We start from the raw sequence: 19,362 nt of genomic DNA on the forward strand, positions 1-19,362 counted from the left end.
GCTGGGGTGTAACCTGACCTCATGCTAGCCTGCGGTGCATTTAGACCTTCTCTATATTTACGGGGAGATTGATGCTCTGGAGATCAATCTTCTGGGCTTTGATTTAGTGGGTCTAGTAACGATCTGCTAAATTGACCACTGATGGCATCCCTGTTGACCCCGATACTCCACAAGGCTGTGAGGAGTAAGGGAAGTGGACAAAAGAGTTTCTCCCGTCAATCTCCCACAGTGCAGACACCACAGAAAGTTGATTTAAGGGTACATCGATTCCAGCTACTCAATTCTTGTAGCTGGAGTTGCGTGTCTTACGCTGAATTTCTCATGTAGTGTAGACTTGGCTTAAGTGCCCATGTGAACCCATCTGTTGGGTACCAGAAAGTCTGGAGGGAGCTTTGATCTAGTCCCATTTCAAAGTGGAGCCACTCCGAATGCATTAGGAAACATTAAAGCACAGCAGCAGAGTGCACAGGGACAATATGTGCACAGCCGGGTATCATGGGTAGGATTTACACACATCCCTTGCTGTGAACTAAGAGTATGCCTGTACAGCAAAAAACACCTGACAGCTGTGAGTCTCAGAACCTGGGGTTAGTTGGCTTGGGCTAAAAATAGTAGTGTAGGAATTCCTGTTTGTGCTGGAGCCCAGTTTCTGAAATCCAGTGAGCTTCTAAAGATGGGGAAACTGAGGTAGACAGTGGCGATGTGACTTGCCAAAGGAAACCAGAGCTGGTAACTGGATTATGCTCTAATTACCTGATGCTTAAAAAATCATTCAGTAAAAAGTACAGCTACTGACAAGCTCTCTTAAATTCAAAGCTCATCTTCCTTAGGCGAAGACGCCCACTGACGTCGGGTGACATTAACTGGACAACTCACTTGAACAAAGCGAGCAGGATTTGGCTGTTAGTAGGAGAGCCGATGTAAAATAACTACATGCTCGTTGATGAACATCGTCAACACCTGTCCCCTACTGGAATCTTTTTGGAATGCCGATTTCTAACAATTGGTCATATTTATTTAATCCCCTTTATAAAGTAAATGAAAGGGGATACCAAATCCTAAATTTTGAAGGGAAACTATACTGGTGTTGTTCCATTGCCAGAGCATTCATGCTGTTCCCCCATGGCCGTGGCTTAGGCAAGTAAAAGTCAGGGCAAATGAACTGTTCTTGCCTGGTGATATCTAGAGAACAGGGAGGCTGGACTGGAAGTCTGGAGGAGTCTGAAGTACAACCTCTCCCCTAGTCTCATGTTCTTGCTACAATTTCACAGTACTTTCCTTTACTGGAAAAGAGGAAGAACAGAGAGCTATGGAAAAGGTGCCTGATTATACTGAATGGCTTTTCTACTTTTTAGCATGTGTCTTGGTGAAGAACTCCAGCTATTTCTGTCTCCCCAGGCATGGCCATTATGAGCTCTTGAAGTGATATCAAAACAAAATACCCTCAGCCAGACCCCCGGTTGGCATATATCAGCAGAGTTCTCTTGAAGTCGTTGAGCGATGCTGGCCCAGCAGGTTTAATGTAAATATTTTTTCTGGCTCTTCTTCAGTCAAGACACGATTAGTTGAGAAACGGCAAGAGAACAGGAAAGTGCTTAAGTGCTTGGGCTAGAAAACACACAGCAACAGCATCAGGAGAGACTTCTAAACAATGGATGGAATGTGCTTTCCCACTCTCGCTCGTTTCCGACACGGTGCGGTACCGGGCCGGCTAGTGGCAGGAAATATGTCACACGATAGGCCTGATTATCCAACTGTAATGGGGACAGTGCAGAGAGCAAAGGGGATTTGCAATGTAATTAGCAGACATCAGGAACGTGATCCTGGTTTGGATAACTATTTCAGACGGGATATCTGAACTCCATCCTTTTTGTGCTGTTATGTCTGATTTTCCTCCCATTTCCCCAGATCACATCCAAAGCAATTCTGCTGAATTCAATGGAGGGACACACATCAAGGCCTTGCTGTCCCCACGTCTACATTGCTTCTATACTTGTATATGTACTCTGTATGCATTTACATACCACAGATAGTCCAAACCAGACCCTTAGCCTGGGCAGATCACAGATAAACTGATCAACACTAACAGAGGATCTGACCTCTGATTTCAACTGTGTTTTCCTGATTTGCCCCTGAAATTTTGAGAGCAGTCTCCAGGCCCTATGACTTAATGGCTTAGTCAGTGTGGAGAGCATGTTGCAGCAACTGGATTCAGCCCTGGTGCAGTTCAAACTGCCAGGCCCAACCTAACTTATGAGACCTGCCTAAGGTCCCTTAGGAGACTTGCATCAATGAAGGGGCAGGCAAAAACAAGCTCAGGTCTGCCATGATCCCTTCTGTCCCTACCCCTGCACTGCTCCGTCCTTCCTTTACCTATGGGGATGGGAGATGTGCCTTCACCAGATTTACACCAACCAAGAGTTACCTGGCACGGCGGTAATTCTCCACTTGTCTTCTCCACTGGCTTGCAGTGCCTAGCAAACCTGAAAATACAGCCCCTATATGCAGTCCAGTGGCACCTTCGAGTGTAACAAAAATATATGACATCATGAGCTTTTGTGGATAAAATCCACTTCCTCAGATGAGTTGCAGTGGAAATAGCAGAATCCAAGATATATACATGACAGCAACAGAAGAATATACATATTTTTGTTAATCTCTAAAGTGCCACAGGAGTCTAGGGTTGCCAGATGGTTTCCACAAAAGTACCGGGCACACTCGACATTACATCACAATCTACATTACATCTTGTTTAGAAAATACCGGACATTTCTATTTTCTCATTTCTATTTTCTCAATTTGTTTCCTGAACAGAAAGCTCAAATACTGGACTGTCCAGTTCAAAACTGGACACCTGGCAACCCTTCACAGGACTGCTTGTTGTTTTTAAAGTTACAAACTAACTCATTATATGAGGAATAACAGTTATTTCAAGAGAATGGTTTTCTACTGCTAGACGGGGCATTTTATTTCACAATAATGCAATTTCAAAATGGCAACCGGACACGATTATGCTAATTAAATGCAGGATATTTAAATCCCGCTCTTCATTAGCCATTTCGGTACACTTCATTAGCCATTTTGGTACACTGTTGACATACCCTAAATGTTTAGCGTATTATAACAAAATAATTTTACCAACCACTGTTTCCACTCACATTTTTCATTAACATCCCTTATTCACACTAACTGCACGACTACCTTGAACTCCTTTATATTTAAATAAAATTGTGGACCACATTTACAAAAAAAACGCACCTCCCAAATTCCCTGGAAAGTCCTGCGTCCGGGCCCGTTGCTGATTCACTTTTCTCCCCAACGAGGGCAGTTGTGTTTGACAACAGACCCAGCCGAGGAACTGTCCCAAAGCATGTAAGTAACTGGAATATTCACACATAGGAAGATATTTATGAGAAGAACCGTCTTCTCTCTCACCTGTTCTTCAGCCGTGGTTTAACTCCTCCTGCCCATGCTGGTTTGCTGAGCTGCAGGTCAGTGGGGATACACTCTGTACTGAGTGAGTGGGAAGCTGGCAGGTCAGCGTACTCCTTGGCTGCGCATGTGTCCCTGGCAAAAGAAACCCAGGGAGTGTCAAAGTTCATGGCGTGCCTGAGACAGACTGACAGATTACACTCGGAATATCCAAGAAATATGTGTGTGTGTGGGAGGGATTACATCAAAGCCTCATTTTTAACATGTAAAAAGGACAATATCTATGTCCTGTCTGATGGAAAACAGCTGCTAAAAGCCATTGGAAAGATGAAAGGACACACCACCATCCAAAATGGATTTGCAGGATGAAATTCTGCTCTGTTATACTAGGCAGAGTTTGGTCATTAAAACCCACCTCCCTAAATGTTTTGGAGCAATTCTGTAATAGAGCAACATAGATTGCCAGTGAACTGAGGTCACCAGTGGGATCAAATATAGGACGTATTGCAAGAGACACAAAGAGGATGAAGTCATATCATTTAGTAGGCCAATTTCTGGTGAAGGGGACAGGTTTTGGAACGTCACAGAGCTCACCGTCAGGTCTGGAGCAGGTAACCAGAGTTCATCAGAGGTTAATGCATTAGTACAAATGCTAGTAGTAATACAGAACTGCCCTTACACACAGTCAGAGGCACGTGTACACAGTCAAAACAAAAGCTACGAGAAAGGAAACATTATCCCCATTTTACAGGTAAGGCCTTAAAATATTAACCCAGGCCACCCTGGAATTCTGTGACGGAGCCAAGAGCTGACCACTGCTCTCCTGGCCTTAACCACGAGGCCACCTTCCTTTGTTGTAAGAATAGCAGAAGCTGTGCTGCAGAGCACATTGTTTTGGTTGTTTTAAGAGTGTATTCCAGGCTAGCTTGCTGTAACTCTCCTAACAGCAAAACCACTGCTCTTATACTCACAGACAAGTCCGACCTACCCTGAGCGAAGGCAAGATAGAAAGGTCTATCCACAGTTCAACGTTCTCCCAGTCAGAGGAATGCACAAAAGGCTAGTCCCACTCCGTTCTAAACAACACTGATCATTATAAATGTTTCTCTTTTTTTAGCATAGAAAATGAAATGTCTTAAAACACTGGGTATTCTTAACTACCCTAATTTTCATAGTCAAATGTGGGTCTTGTTTACAATCTTACTCTACTGATGTAAGGCAAACACGGCATAAAAATCTATGTGAGAAGCATGCTCTTCCCTCTTTCCTTCACGCCTGCCTAGCCCAGAGGAGAGCTGCAGACAGAATGGGGCATAATTGTCCCTTGTCACACGTTTAGTAGGCTGCAGTCTGAGATGCACGAGGTTTAGATATTTCGGATGGCTTGGATTCCATTCCTGTGAGAGGCCAGCCTTCTTTGTATCCTTCCCCACTCCCAGCCCTCCTCCCCCAACAGCCCCCCACCCGTCAGGCAAGAATTTTAAGTCTCACATTGCAGATGAGATAGACCAGGGAAACAGCAATACTTTCACCTAGATTGGGGAACTTCATTGGGCCAGAACTAGACAGAAAGGCCTCCTTCCTCCCTGCTTACCTATGTCTGCATTTTACCCCAAATCCTGCCTTTGATACTTTTTTTTTTAACAATCCTTACTCTACTTTGCCCATGGTGACACTGTGCTATTCCCCTCTGTCTAAATCTCTGAGGAACCTTGTAAGGTATCAGTAACTGAGACAGTGGGTCCTCACAGTTGCTCAGTGCACGAACAAACAACACAAACTCACGGACCAATGCAGAACAAAATGGATCTCCCTCTGAATACATCTAACCAGATTCTTCTCAGGAAAAAGTCAGCGTGAATATTGAGAGCCAAATTTCTCTGTTTATACCATTGACATGGTCCCAAAGCCAATAACTCCACCTATCTTGCACCCATTTCATCAATACAGTTATCGTTACTCTTGATTTACCCTTGTGCTGGAGAAAAATGTTTCATTGCAAGACAGAACAGAGATGGCCTCAATAAGATGAAAACGTAACCCCCCTCCCTTTTAAAAATAAACTATTGCTTATATTGCACAGGAGTGCCTAAAGGACTGGAGTGATGAAGTGGGAATTCTTCATCGTGTTTCATAAGAATATTGTGCATGCCTCAGTTTCCTCTGTGGCATGTGACTGATGCCTGGCTGTCTGTCCCCATGCTGTAGTGAATCTCAGCAGACATCTGCCCAGGCTTTTGGTACCTAACAACCATGAATGACTCATCCCTCTGCAGAAAATCAGACCGGTGGGAGTACAAAGGTCTAGGAACAGGATCTGACTGCCAAGGGAAAGGTGAGTAAGTAGCTGCCAGGTCTGAGGAGCACATGCGCTTCCTTGTCACTGCAATAGACACACTGTGAGATTTTTAAAAAATGGTTTTAAAAGCATGTTAAGAAAGCAAAAGCCACTACCAATTGCTGCCTCTACTGAGCCACTAGTTATTTTCAGGGTGTATCCCCATGTGGCCAAATTTACAGATCAGCATCTAACTGGTGCACATTTGGAATGTTCCTCCTAATGTAGTAAAAACCCACACTGGTAAAAATGCACTGTTGTTGTATTTACTTCACAGAGCTGAGAAAAAGTTAGTCCCTGCACAAGATCTAGGGTGGTTGCTGAAGGAAACATAAAGGAGATTTATCAGGCCTTGCACACTGTGAATGCTATAAAGTGCTGGTGTGACAAACTCCCTAAAATCCTGAAAGATAATCAAGAGACAAGGTGGATGAGATAATATCTTTTATTGGACCAACTTCTGTTGGTGAAAGAGACAAGGGCGGAGGTTAGTGGGTGACAGATTGTCCTAATAAGTCATAAATCCAGTGTCTTTCGTAAACTATGATTTTTAGTGTCTAGCAAAGTTATGGATTTAAGTTCCCAGGCTTGTCTTTTGAAGGCCTTGTGCAGATGTCTTTCGGGGAAGAGGATTGTGCGGTCAGTTACAGAATGATCGCTTTGTGGAAAGTGTTCACCCACAGGTGACAGATACACGATGAGAGGCAAAAACATGCTGGGTGCTAACCAAACAGTTAATGAATGACGTGGTGAATTAAACCTCACCACTTTAGTGAAGTACCTAGGTGATGGGGATCAGTCTGTCACTAAAACACACACCTCTGAGACGGAACACTGTGGCTATTTAGCAGCATACCGTAACACCGTGTGACCTTTAGGACAAGTGAAGACGAATATTCTGCCCAGGTGAATATACAGGGGGGACTGCAGGCAGAGAGATTATTGCTAGCTAAATGGACAGTAGAGTTAGCACACCTGTCTCAGAATCTGTACTTGTCAGGCCTTTATTTGACATGTCCCCTGAAAGGTGGTAACTTCCCACAGCACCGCTCGCTCACAGCATTCCTTGATACAGCGCTGAATCCAGCCACCTGCCCAGTTACTCGGCAATATGTTTACTCTCTAGGAAGGCTCTTTACAGACATCACACCTGGGTTCCCCCACCCCCCCATTTTCCAATTCATAGCCGTCTCCGTGCAGGGAGCAACTCAGTGAAATACCTTGTGCTTTGTGTGTCCTCGCTCAGTTCAATCTTCTTTACAGTAACTTCTCTTGGACAATCTGAAATCTCCACAAGGGAGCAGAGTCCACCCAGTTCTCTCAGTGATAACACTTCCCTGCAGACAGACTAGCAGGCCCCTCCAACTTAATCTGAAGTACCCAGAAAGCAACCTCACAGTTTCACAGTAAAAAACCAACACCCAAAAAAAACAACCCTGAAAAACAACCAAACCGCAGTAATCTCAGAAAAGCACAATCCTTTTTCTGTCAGCCAGATTTAACACTGTTTCTAAAAGGCTGGCTGCGGCAGTCTAACATCCCTCCTGGCTTGCTTGAAGTTGGCAGCGGCTGCCAAAATATTTTCTTTATTGCAAAGTTCTTGTCTAACTGTTAAAAGTTATTTATACTGGCTGCTCCCATTGTGCCTTTGGCATTTAATGCCACACACGTTAAATACTTGCTGTACAAAGACATTCTGTCCAGCCTTTCCTTAGCTTAGGTGTATGGCCCTTTTGCTCTCTCCTTAACAATAGTGCAGCCATTAGCAAAAGAACACTGTAGCATTATACATTAAAGCCAAGATTTTTAAAATTAGGAGTCTGAAGTTAGTCTCCTGAATCCATTATTAAGAATGTAAGTAAGTAACCTGATCTTCCAATGTTCTGAACACTCAGCAGCTCCAAATGACTTAAAAGCTAAAGTACGGCCAAGGTCGAATTTGTAAGTGATGCGTCCACACGAACAAGCCCGTTATTCTGGAATAAGGGGCTTCAGAATTCGAACTCTGTACTCCTGCTTCCAGGAGGAGTAACGCTATTCCCGAACTAGTAAGTCCAAAATAATGTTAGTGTGGACGCTTCAGTGCTGCTAATTCAAATTTATTGGCTTCCAGGAGGCCTTCTGCAGCTCCCCGGAGCTCCTTCTGGGGCTCTGAGTTCGAGGTAACATGACCACATTAACAGATCATGCCTCTGAGTACATTTGATTCTTCCCCATAGTGAGGACACGGAAGTTCAAATTTGTAAAATCAGGTGCCCAGAAGTCAAATTTAGTAAATTCAAAATAATCTCCTAGTTAGTGTAGACATGGCCTGAGGGATTAGGAGCCTAATTTTGCCTTAACCATACAAAACATTACCCCTTGCATTAGTGATACTGACATAGTTTTGGGTCATTTCTGTAGAATACTGATATACAGGGATACAGTCTTGTGGCTTTATTCTTTTAAGAATTCTGTATACTTCAAGGGGACCTAATGGGAATGTATCGAAGAGGGAATACCCTCCTTTATCTCCTTTCACTAGAGAATACAGACCTAGATTTTGGAACAACCCTTGTAATCTCGTTCAAACACTGGCTCCCCTCATCCATTTCTTTCCCCTTTTTCAAAGGGCTACAGGGGGGTGGAATGAAAAAGGGTTTGGCAGTGTCGAATCAACACCCTCACTCACAAATAGTCAAGAGTTTTTGCTTTTTAAAGTTAAAGCTGACAAGTTAAAGCTGTTTTATGTATTTTATGATCATAAAATACACAAAACAGAGGTGGGGAAGCTTTTTTGGGTTGAGGGGGCTGCTGACACACACAAAAATCAGTCAGGGGCCACACACAAGTGAGAAGCAGAAAAACCCACCCCTCCCTGACATGGCCTCCAACTGAGAAAGACACTCCCCCTATTCCTTTTGCCCAGCCTAGGAGATTTGGGGTGTTCCAGCTCTGGGGGGGAGCAGTCGGAGGGCTGGAGCATCAGCGCAGGCTCTTCAATGCTGGAGGGGTTCTGAGCCTCGGGGGCTGGAGCCAAGCAAACCAGGGGCCTTATCCGGTCCCCGGGCCTCAGGTTTTCCACCCCCACACTAAAATCTTTTTAAGAAATCAACTTTGTTAGCCAATGTTCTGTCTTAAGAGACTGCCACCGAGTATCCACTATATACTGGGCCAGATCCTCAGTTGGGGTAAATCACTATAATTCCAGTAAAGTCAGTGCCAACCCAACTGAAGAGCTGAGCCACAGTGGTCCAAAGCTCCAATTTTATTAGCTGACCACCCCTGTTAAGGCAGATTTCTCTTTGTAAGTATGGCACCATCTCTGCAGTCCATCACTCACTGCCTGTTTTTCTGAGCAATCCATCTGCTTAAAGGTTTCCCCATCTTTTACCACCTCCTTCAGATTTCTGAGATGGACCTTGTGTGGGCTCGGACTTGGAATAGCCTTTAAGCAACTTCCCCAGAACATGCGGTCTGTTTCTAGCGTTTGATGTCTTTCATTCTCCCTTTACCTCCAGCATCAGACCTTCCTTTCTGCAGAATTCATTGAATGTTTTCATAACACCCCCTCTTCTGTCCATAAATTACTATGGCCTCCTCCTAACGGTTTGTCTGCGTCCTGCACTGACCTCTGGTTACCTACATACTTGAAACATTTCTGATTATTTATCTTAACCTCTTGGGCTCTTTGCCCTTCGGTTCCATCTTTTTTTGCCTTCTTTATCACTATTTACAATCTCTGCATTCCACCCTGCATTCTCTCCCGGCCTTTTGTGAACCTGATATTTTCCATCTCTCTCTCTCTTATATCACTTTCTTTAATGTATTGTTTGTGTCTCCGTGACACATACACATAACTCTTGGGCGCACATTTATTTCTCTCTGGACACTTTGTCGGCTCTCTGTGCTCGTCCTCCCTCTATTGCTTCCTTCCAGACGATTTCCTACAACAGACACTCCCTGTATTTCCAGAATACTCCACAATTTGCACTGCTGACATTCTAATCTATGCCATGTTTGAGCCTGTCCTTTGGTTTTAGGGTGGAGTAGACCACAACCAACCCGCCCTCTTATCTCAATACCCCCACTTATTACAGTGCTGCCCAATCTCACAATGCTATAGTGGACTTTGCGTTCTATATTGTTGTCTTTAATCCCCAATTTCAGGAGTTAACCGATTACAGGAAAATCCTAGTTTTTTTTTAGGGGAGGAAGTTTCCAGCTCTCATCGTCACAGAAATGAACTTGGAAAGAAGACCCCTGACAGTTCAAAAAGCAAATAGGCAAATATATTGAATCGATTTATTAATTTTTCAAAAGTTGTTATTTTAAGCCAATTCCTTGATTTTGGGAGTCTGCAATTTTTTTAAAACCAGGGGTGGAGACCGTCAGGTCAGGGGGCCGGATGTGGCCCCTGGTTTGCCTGGATCTGGCCCGAGGCTCAGCATTGGGGATCCCATGCTGGAGCACCACCCACCCACTGGCAGGGCTGGAACACACAAAATCTATTAGCCTGGGCTCCCCTAGGCTCTGGTATGCGTGGAGAATGAGAGGAGGGTCTGTCTCCTTCTCAGTCAGGGGCTTCTCACTGCTTCTCACTTAGGTGCAGCCCCCGACTGATTTTTCTGTGGGTCAGTGGCCCCTCCCAACCGAAAAAAGATTCCCCACGATAAACAGGATTGTGTCGAGTTTAAAATTTCACTACAAAAAAATTGCACAAAGGCTGGCACTTTTTAGACTGGGCAGAACGTGAATGCAGCGATCGGCCGTGTGAGTACTGACAAAGATGTATCCTCTGCAGTTTCACTGAGCTCTTCAGGCATTTTCTTGTATATTCAAAAGACAGGACTATGCAGCACTTTAAAGACTAACAAGAGGGTTTATTAGGTGATGAGCTTTCGTGGGCCAGACCCACTTCCTCAGATCAAATTGTGGAAGAAAATTGGCACGACCATATATAACAAAGGGATGCATATGGTCATGCCTGTTTTCTTCCACAATTTGATCTGAGGAAGTGGGTCTGGCCCACAAAAGCTCATCACCAAATAAACCATCTTGTTAGTCTTTAAAGTGCTGCATAGTCCTGTCTTTTGTTTCAGCTACACCAGACTAACACGGCTACATTTCTATCACTATTCTTGTATATTCTAATGGAAAAACTCCAACCCCCTGAAACATCAAATGCTCTGACTACAAATGTGAAAACGACACACCCGACATGGCCACAAGAGGAAGGAAGTGAAGGGGTTAAGGCTTGCTACTTTTATCATGCCCTGTGCTGCTGAGGTGCCTATTACATAATGTCACACATTGTCCTGAAATCTGGGCCCAAGCAGTCCTGGGCGCAGCCAGTGAGATAAGGGCAGTCTTTTGGCTCGAATTCGGATATCCTCCTATTGCAGGCCTAAGGCAAGCTCTCAAAGGGACAGCTGTCAGCTGGTGAAACATTTATTCCCCCGTGAATGGAAATGGCTTCAAGATGAAAACCCTCTATCTCCTGGAAAGCGGAATTGATTTCTTCCTCTGTTGCACTGTTCCCGACTGTTACACGGTTGACAGTCTGTAAATAAAGGGCTAACCCTATAGTCCTGTGGTTTGAACTAGACATTATCGTGCAAGACACACACTATTAATCACAGGGAGCAATCCTGCATACCGAGCTGTGGCCATCAATGACCACACTGCTCAAGTATCTGTCACTTTGTTCCTGCTGTGCCTGGTCCAGGAATAGTACATAATCCATTCTGCTGGCACCCGCAATAAAGGATCTTCTTTCACGTAAGTGATTGTGTCCTGCGGTTTGAGAGCACCCGTCCTGAGTCCTTTTCTGGATGCTGTGCGTGGGGCTTAGCTGATAAAGGTACTGCTGGCCGGGTCTGTGAGCACGGTTAACTCAGCCTCAAGCCCTGCATATCAGCCCTGTGGGTAGGGCCCTATCAAATTCACGGCCCATTTGGGTCGATTTCACGGTCATAGGATTTTAAAAAATGGTAAATGTCATGATTTCAGCTATTTATATCTTGAAATGTCAGTGTTGTAATTGTAGGGGTCCTGACTCAAAAAGGGAGGGGTGTGAGTAGGGACCACAAGGTTCCTGAAGAGATGGGGGTGTTACGGCACTGCTACTCTTACTTCCACCAGCAGCACTGCCTTCAGGACTGGGCAGCTGGAGAGCAGTAGCTGCTGGCTAGGATTCCAGCTCTGAAGGCAGAGTTCCCGCCAGCAGCTGTGTAGAAGTTCAATGGCCTGGCATGGTGTTGTCACCCGTATAGACCCTGCTGAGCTGGGCCTTTAGTCAGCAGCTGCCACTCTCTGGCTGACCGGCTCTGAAAGCAGCAGTGCAGAAGTCAGGGCGACATGTGTATGGTGTTGTCACCCTTACTTCTGCCCTGCTGCTGGCAGGGCACTCCGTTCAGAACTGGGCACTAGGTCCACATTCCAACCCCTGCTCTCCACTTGCCCCGCTCTGAAGGCAGCACAGAAGTAAGGCCGGAAATACCGTGATGCTCCTAAAATAACCTTGTGACCCCCCCTACCCTTTCCTTTTGAGTCAGGGCCCCCAATTTGAGAAACACTGGTCTCCCCTGTCTAATCTGCATAATAATTTTTGATGGGGGGGGGGGCACTCAAAGATTTTGGAAAGTGGTCAAGGGCTGCACTTTTCTATGGAGGGAGTGCAGGGTCTGGGTCAGAGGTAGGGTGCATAATGGAGCTCAGGGTCGGGGTCTAGGGTGCAGAAGAGGGTGTGGGGTCTGAGAGGGAGTTTGGGGGAAGGAGGGAGGCTTCACATGCTGTCCCCATCCCCAACAAAATCTCTCAGCTGCTATTGGCTGGAAACCGGTTAATGGGATCTGAGAAATGATGCTGCACTGCCCCTGTCCCCAGTAAAATCTCTCAGCTCCCATTGGGTGGCTTCTAGCAAATAGGAGCTGAGAGATTTTGCTGGGGGTGGGGGCAGCACGAGAAGCCTCCCTCCCCCAACCACTTTGAGTAATGCTGCTCCCGGTCACAGGGCGGGCCGTATCAGGGCGGGCTGGATTAAAAGGCTTGGCAGGCTGTATCAGGCCAGCAGGCCGAATCTTACCCACCCCCGGGGTAAAAGCACAGAAAAGGCCAGATTTCACAGACTGTGATGTGAATGCATGGCTGTGAATTTGGTAGGGCTCTATCCATAGGTTAACTAAGAGTCCAGTGCTCTACAGGGACCTTTGTGGCCTAATTAGAAACAGCAACAATATGCTTTTGAGTTCAGATAGTGATATTTAAATTCAGTAAAAAGTTTAGTGGAGCAGGCTGTGGCCAAGTGGAGGCAGGGGAGCCTGTGGGAAGAGTTGAAGAAGCAAATCCATCAAGATCCATCCCCTTTTAAACAGGGATTTAAAAACAAAAACTAGAGATGTGTATAAATCACAGTAGCTTCTACAGTTCCATTCACTAGGACAGATCACAAGGGCAGCTCCTGGGCTGGAGTCAGGAAGTGAAATTTCTAAGGAACTTTAGAGCACAATTAGGTGAATTGGGGAGGAGGCTGGGACAGAGATTCCGCATCTCTCGATGTGCAGGCTGCATTGAAGGCAAATGAAACGATTGAAGGGCACTGGGCTACCCTGATATGGAATCACCAATTGAAGAATCTGTTGTATTTATCCCAAATGGCTCCTGGCTGGCAGCGCAGGGCACATGGAATCGCAATGCAAGAGAGAAGAACAAGCCAGCTGAAACGAATTAAGTGTCTCAGCTCTCCCACGATGAGGGAATTTCATTTAAACAACTGGAACTTCTTTAAACTTTATACAACTAGGCTTTAGTGAATAAGAACCATAGGAGTCACCCTGCAGCATGAAGGAAGAGAAAGCCCAATGATCTCCTACCCTGCAGAGGGAAGGCTGTGGAGAGAAGTGTATTTTGATCAGGCAATATTATTTAATCCCAAAGGTTTCTAGCATTGTTTTAATGTTAGATGGGATCTCTTTCCCTGGGGCTGTGTCTAGACTGGCCAGTTTTTCCGGAAAATCAGCCGCTTTTCCAGAAAAACTTGCCAGCTGTCTACACTGGCCACTTGAATTTCCACAAAAGCACTGACTTCCTACTGTAAGAAATCAGTGCTTCTTGCGGAAATACTATGCTGCTCCCATTTGGGCAAAAGTCCTTTTGTGCAAAAGGGCCAGTGTAGACAGCTCAGATTTGTTTTCTGCAAAAAAGCCCCGATGGCGAAAATGGCGATCGGGGCTTTTTTGCAGAAAAGCGCATCTAGACTGGCATGGACGCTTTTCTGCAAAAAGTGCTTTTGCGGAAAAGCGCCCGTGCCAATCTAGACGCTCCGTTCCGAAAATGCTTTTAACGGAAAACTTTTCCGTTAAAAGCATTTCCGGAAAATCATGCCAGTCTAGACGCAGCCTGTGTGTTCAGACCCCAATCCCACAATCTCGTTGCGCTCCGTTCTCGTGCACACATACACACCAATAAGATGTTTCACCCCAATATCTGTTTGCAAGCAGAGAACTGAATGAGGGATTTTCATTCATTTGAAGAAAATGGGATCCTTGCTAAATTTGGCTTTGACATCTCTGAGAAAATGAACTCCCTTTTTGTTTGGGTGCGAGACCGAATCTGTACTTCGCCTCGGAGGATTATCGGGTACTTGGAAAGGGGCTCATAGGCACAGTTTTAGATTGTGCCAACAGCACTTGTGTCCACAATATTCAGACTTCCTTCTGCTCTTTAGGTTAGATAGTAGGCATGCCACAGCCTTTAAATGCACCCAGACCTTGTCTATGCTGGCGACTGAACGACAAAACTTTGGTCATTCAGAGGTGTTTAAAGGACACCCCCTGCTCCGCGAAAGACAAAAGTTTTGTGGCTAACAAGTGTGGTGGGAACAGCACTTTGTTGGCAGGAAAGGCTGTTGGGGGTAGAAGTATTTGTCAGCAAAAAGCTGACAAAAACCTGGAGAAGTGGATTGTGTCCACGAAAGCTCATGGTACCACTGACATGTTTTGTTAATCTCTAAGGTGCTGCAAGACTATTGGTTGTTTTTTAAGTTTTTCCAGTTACAGACTAGCACAGCTACCCCTCTGAAACTTTTAAACATAGTGTAGACAAAGCTGGGATCTGTTGGCGTTACACTTACAGTTAAAACAATGTAAATGTGAATCTCATCAAAAAATGTCAATGTCTATGTTTCTAAAACCTGAATTTCTGAAAATTCTAAAATAGATCAACCTTTCATAGGGGCCATTAGCTGGTAGTAATTTTCAGCCACTATTGAAGTGGGCTGGATTCAAACTAATGACCCAAAGGAAAGTCCACTGAGTCATCCACTTCCTGTCTTCTATTAACCAATTAACGAATCCCGCAAATGCAATCAGCACACAAGGGGCATCAATGAACTGCTCCCTTGTTTAAAGTAATTTTTTACTGAATCAGGGCCAAACTCTATAAAGAGATTTGCGATATATTTTCTATGGAAAATGGCCCTAAAACTTTAGGGCCACCAGTGTTGCTCTATTGACTTTAATGGAGCTATGCCAATTTACATCAGCGGAGGATATCACCCATCTTGCCTGGTGTGAAAGAAGTATTCTGGATTTACAAAGTCACAGCTGTCTTGGGTTTTCAAACAGCATCACAATGGATGCTGCAGATTAACTTTAAATGCAACATATTCTCTATCTAAAACTCTCCTTGAAAGCTAAACATTTTAGCCTAGTCTGCACTAGTGGAGAGCCAGATCTGTTGGGAAAAGAGCTTTAGGTTTTAAACAGAAATAGAAATACCAAGAAACTTACTGTCTACTCTTTCCCAGGCCAGAAAGCGCCGTGACTCTTATATGAGATTTCACAAACATGCTCCTGACAGATTTCCCACAGAATTTCCTGACTGGACTCCTCCCAGGGTGTATTCAAGGTGTGTTTAAAACTTCAGATAAGTAACAGGCATCCTAGAGCTACAAATTAATTATAAATGTGGACAGGCCGGCATATATCTGAAAACTTCTGGATGTCAATTCAACCCACATCTGCAGCACAAAAAACTTTTTTAAGGTTCACCACAGAGAGCCACACTATAAAAGTCAAACTCCTTTTCCAAATTTCAAGGGTGTTCATATTGTGGAGTTTGGTTCTCTCCCTTATTGAACCAGGGGCCAGGCATAAAGCCTGAATCTGGATCCAAACTTCCGCCGTGCGTCAGAGTGCTCAGATCTGGCATTCTGGCTTGGCTGATTTATTTCTCATGCAGATGAGAACTCTGCCCTTTTGATGTACAGATGAACTACCTCATAACACAACAATAATTAACTCATACAGCCATTTGGTACAGTGAAACTAATTATTTTTTATGCACATCATGGCACACACTGACAGCGAGAGTTGACCTATGCAAAACTTATTCAGTTCCAATGATATCATTTGTTTCCTCATACACAGATACTGTAATGATACTGTAACAGCCACAGGAGTAAAGTGCTAACTGCCTGCCAAATGAGCAGAAAATCTCTTGGCACATGCCAGGAAAAACAGCAACAAAAGGAAAACAGGTCTCCTGCTCATGTGAAACAAAATGTCCCCTTTTTAGAGCTAATTATAAAAATAAAGTAGCCCCTAAAAGAAAAGTTCCCTGGGTCTAAAAGATGCTCTTAGCTGTATTTAAAGAAATTGTGTAAACAAATAATATTCTTCCATATGATTTTTTTACACTTAATTCTAGAACACTGACATTTTCCAGCCGACTAAACAATTGCTTCATGAAAGGATTCATTAGAGATTTATTTGATCCAAATGCCCCTGAACTCTGGGTTAGGATTCAAGATCCAAAATTTAGAATTAGCTCTGACTGGCAAGATTTTCAGCACCCACCACCTGGGCCTGACTTTCAGAAGGGCACAGAACGTTGGGTGTTGAGTTTGAGGATCTGGCCGTAAGTGTCACCATGGGAGTTCTTGGGTGCTCACTCTTTAAAAACTTGGCCCTGGTTGCAGAGGCCGAGCACTCGAAAATCTGGCTGCATGTTTCTAGAAGACTGACAAAAACCTCACATTCAAATAAGCCCAACGTTTGGCCGTTTGGTGGGAGTTCAGACTCCAGATGGGAGTTTAAACCGCAGCTGTAGCGCTGCTCTGCTATCTAATCTGTCTCTTTGCAGCTTTTCCTCGAGTGTTTTCCCCTATGCTTAAATTCGAACTGCAGTAACCATGAGGGTACTTGTCGGGACTTATCAATTGGCTTAGGGTTATGGCCTGAAACACCTCCGCCTACGCTGTGCCTATCTGCCTATGCTGTGCCTAATCCCAAAGATATGTCCCTGCTCCTTAATCATACTTATTTAAACATCACCCATCGGCCAAATCCTGAAGTCCTTACAAAAAGAGGACTTCTGCACTTTTTTCTCCTAGTGGGAGCTTTGCCTCAATAAGGAGTAAAAATGGAGTAAGGAGAATGAGGATTTTGCCTGAATGCTCTTCGGAAGAACTAGCACTCGTCCAAAAGTAGCGATCCACCGACTTGTTGGATTACCTCCCACATAAAGTGGGTGATTGACAGCGGTACAACAGCATTGCCCACACCAATGGTTTACAGCCCACTCAGTTAAGCAACTGCGAGGGGAAAGAGTTTTGCATTCCTGTGTGTTTGTTACTTGTCACACTATGCTTATAGTTCCCCTAGTTGGGAAAACCACTTAGCTTCATCCTGCCTTTATCCTCCTCTATATATAAGAGCTATTATTACCCATCGTTCTCTCCAAACCATTGTTACCATCCCCGCCTGAAACAAAAGGCCCAACCTGAGGTAATCAAAGAGGTAACAAAGAAGAACAAAGACAACAACTGTTGACCTGCCTCCTTTAATATGGTAACGCTCGCATATATGAGAGACCGAAAGCCACAATCTGCTTTCATTTTTTTAAAAAGGAGTATGTTACTACAACACAAACATCACATGGCATCTTGTTCTCATTGGCATCATGGGTGCAAAGTTCAAAAAGCTATAGCCCTGGGGATTTTTAACAGAGAAGAACAACAAGAAAAACATGCTCACAGTGGAGTAAAGGAATCCAGAATAGATCCAACAATAGGCCTTGCTCAGTTACAATTCAAACCACCAAGCAAGGAATAGAGGCACCTGTGTACCTTATGCCATCTTGCGTGTGGGGTGAGGAAGGTGTATCTGTATGGGGGGAGCTGCTTTTGTCAAGAGTTTGGAGGTGTGCTCAGAAGCTCAGGTGGAGGATTTGCACAGGGCTTGTCTACACAATGTTAGAGGTTTAGGGGCCCTTTCAGTTCAGCATTTCAAGTTGGCAACACCTTATTTGAAATAAATGTTCCTGACTGCCTTACTTTTCCTCTAACAGTAAGAGTAAAAAAATGCCTTGATGAGGGCAATAATGCATTATCTGTGCAGATTGTAAACTCTTTTGTTCTGTGGTTGTACAGCGCCTCACACAACAGGTCCTCTCCATGACTGGGGCTTCTAGGTGCTACTGTAACCCACGCACCTTCTGGATGTGATGTCGTCCCATCTAGTAGCACTGAGGCCACTTAGGCTGTGTCTAGACTGCAGGGTTTTTTAGAAAAAAGTAGCCTTTTTTCGAAAAAACTTCACCTGTGTCTAGACTGCAGTCGTGTTCTTTTGAAATTAAATCGAAAAAACGTGGCTTTTCTTTTGACGGCGGTACTCCTCATTTCACGAGGAATAACGCCTTTTTTCGAAAGTGCTCTTTTGAAAAAAGGCGCTATGTAATGCAAACTGTGCTTTTTCGAAAGAGAGCATCCAGACTGCCTGGGTGCTCGCTTTCGAAAAGCGGCTTGCTTTTTCGAAAGTACTGGTTGCAGTCTAGACGCTCTTTTTCGAACGAAACTTTTTCGAAAGTATCTTTCGAAAAAGCCTCTTTCGAAAGAGGCTTGCAGTCTAGACGTAGCTTTATAGAGAGAATAATGGGTCTGCTCTACAGCCTTCGCTGAGAGCCAGTGGTCCCAGTTTTGGTCCCGCCCGTCAGCATTACACGGCCACAACTCAAATGATAAATAATAACGGTGCCGTTGGGTGCGTGTTTCACCTCAACAGACTGCCAGAGAATACTTGACCTTCAAGGGGAGACTGTGTGGGGAGGGAGGTTTTCTTTGCTTCGATGGGGATACCATTTTCAGTGCTTCAGAATCCTCCCCTACCCCACAAATGCCCTTGGCGACTCCGTAGGAGCTACAGCCATCCAGAGACACAGTTCTAGATGCACAGTGCTACTGAAATACAGGGTTATAGTTGCCCCTCTGAGAGGAAGGGCGAGATCTAATGCAGAATGAGGGCCCGTTTTGCAGTGTACAAACTACCCCTAAAGGAAGAGTGAATGTATAACCCCTGCAATCACTTACTCTTTGCCTTGGCTTCTTGATGTGCCAGTTCAAACAGGAGAGAGGCAAAGAGGAAACTAGCAGTTACACCAACACAAGATTCAATTTCTTACTCCCACAGAACTTGGCAGCAGTCAAGGCTGCCCAGTATCTCAACTGACCAAGCTGAGGGAGCAGCCAAACCTTTAGTCTGGCTGATTTTTAAGGCAGAATATGAGTTTCCTGCAGTCCTGGCCCCAAAGCCCTGCTCCTTAGAACAGTCTTC

General features: G+C 44.7%; 1 protein-coding gene across 5 annotated transcripts in view; it reads right to left on the minus strand.

Moving 5' to 3' along the window:
• SHROOM3 (shroom family member 3) overlaps positions 1-19,362 on the minus strand; it is a 232,498-nt gene that overhangs the window by 49,037 nt on the left and 164,099 nt on the right. For all 5 annotated transcript variants that reach the window (XM_089778128.1, XM_006133874.5, XM_006133877.5 and 2 more), the window contains one exon: positions 3,436-3,567. In XM_089778128.1, coding sequence (XP_089634254.1) covers positions 3,436-3,567 — 132 coding nt within the window. The remainder of the gene's footprint in view (positions 1-3,435; positions 3,568-19,362) is intronic.

The sequence above is a fragment of the Pelodiscus sinensis genome, chromosome 4, assembly GCF_052426305.1.
Source record: "Pelodiscus sinensis isolate ZL-2025 chromosome 4, ASM5242630v1, whole genome shotgun sequence".
Classification (NCBI taxonomy): domain Eukaryota; kingdom Metazoa; phylum Chordata; order Testudines; family Trionychidae; genus Pelodiscus; species Pelodiscus sinensis.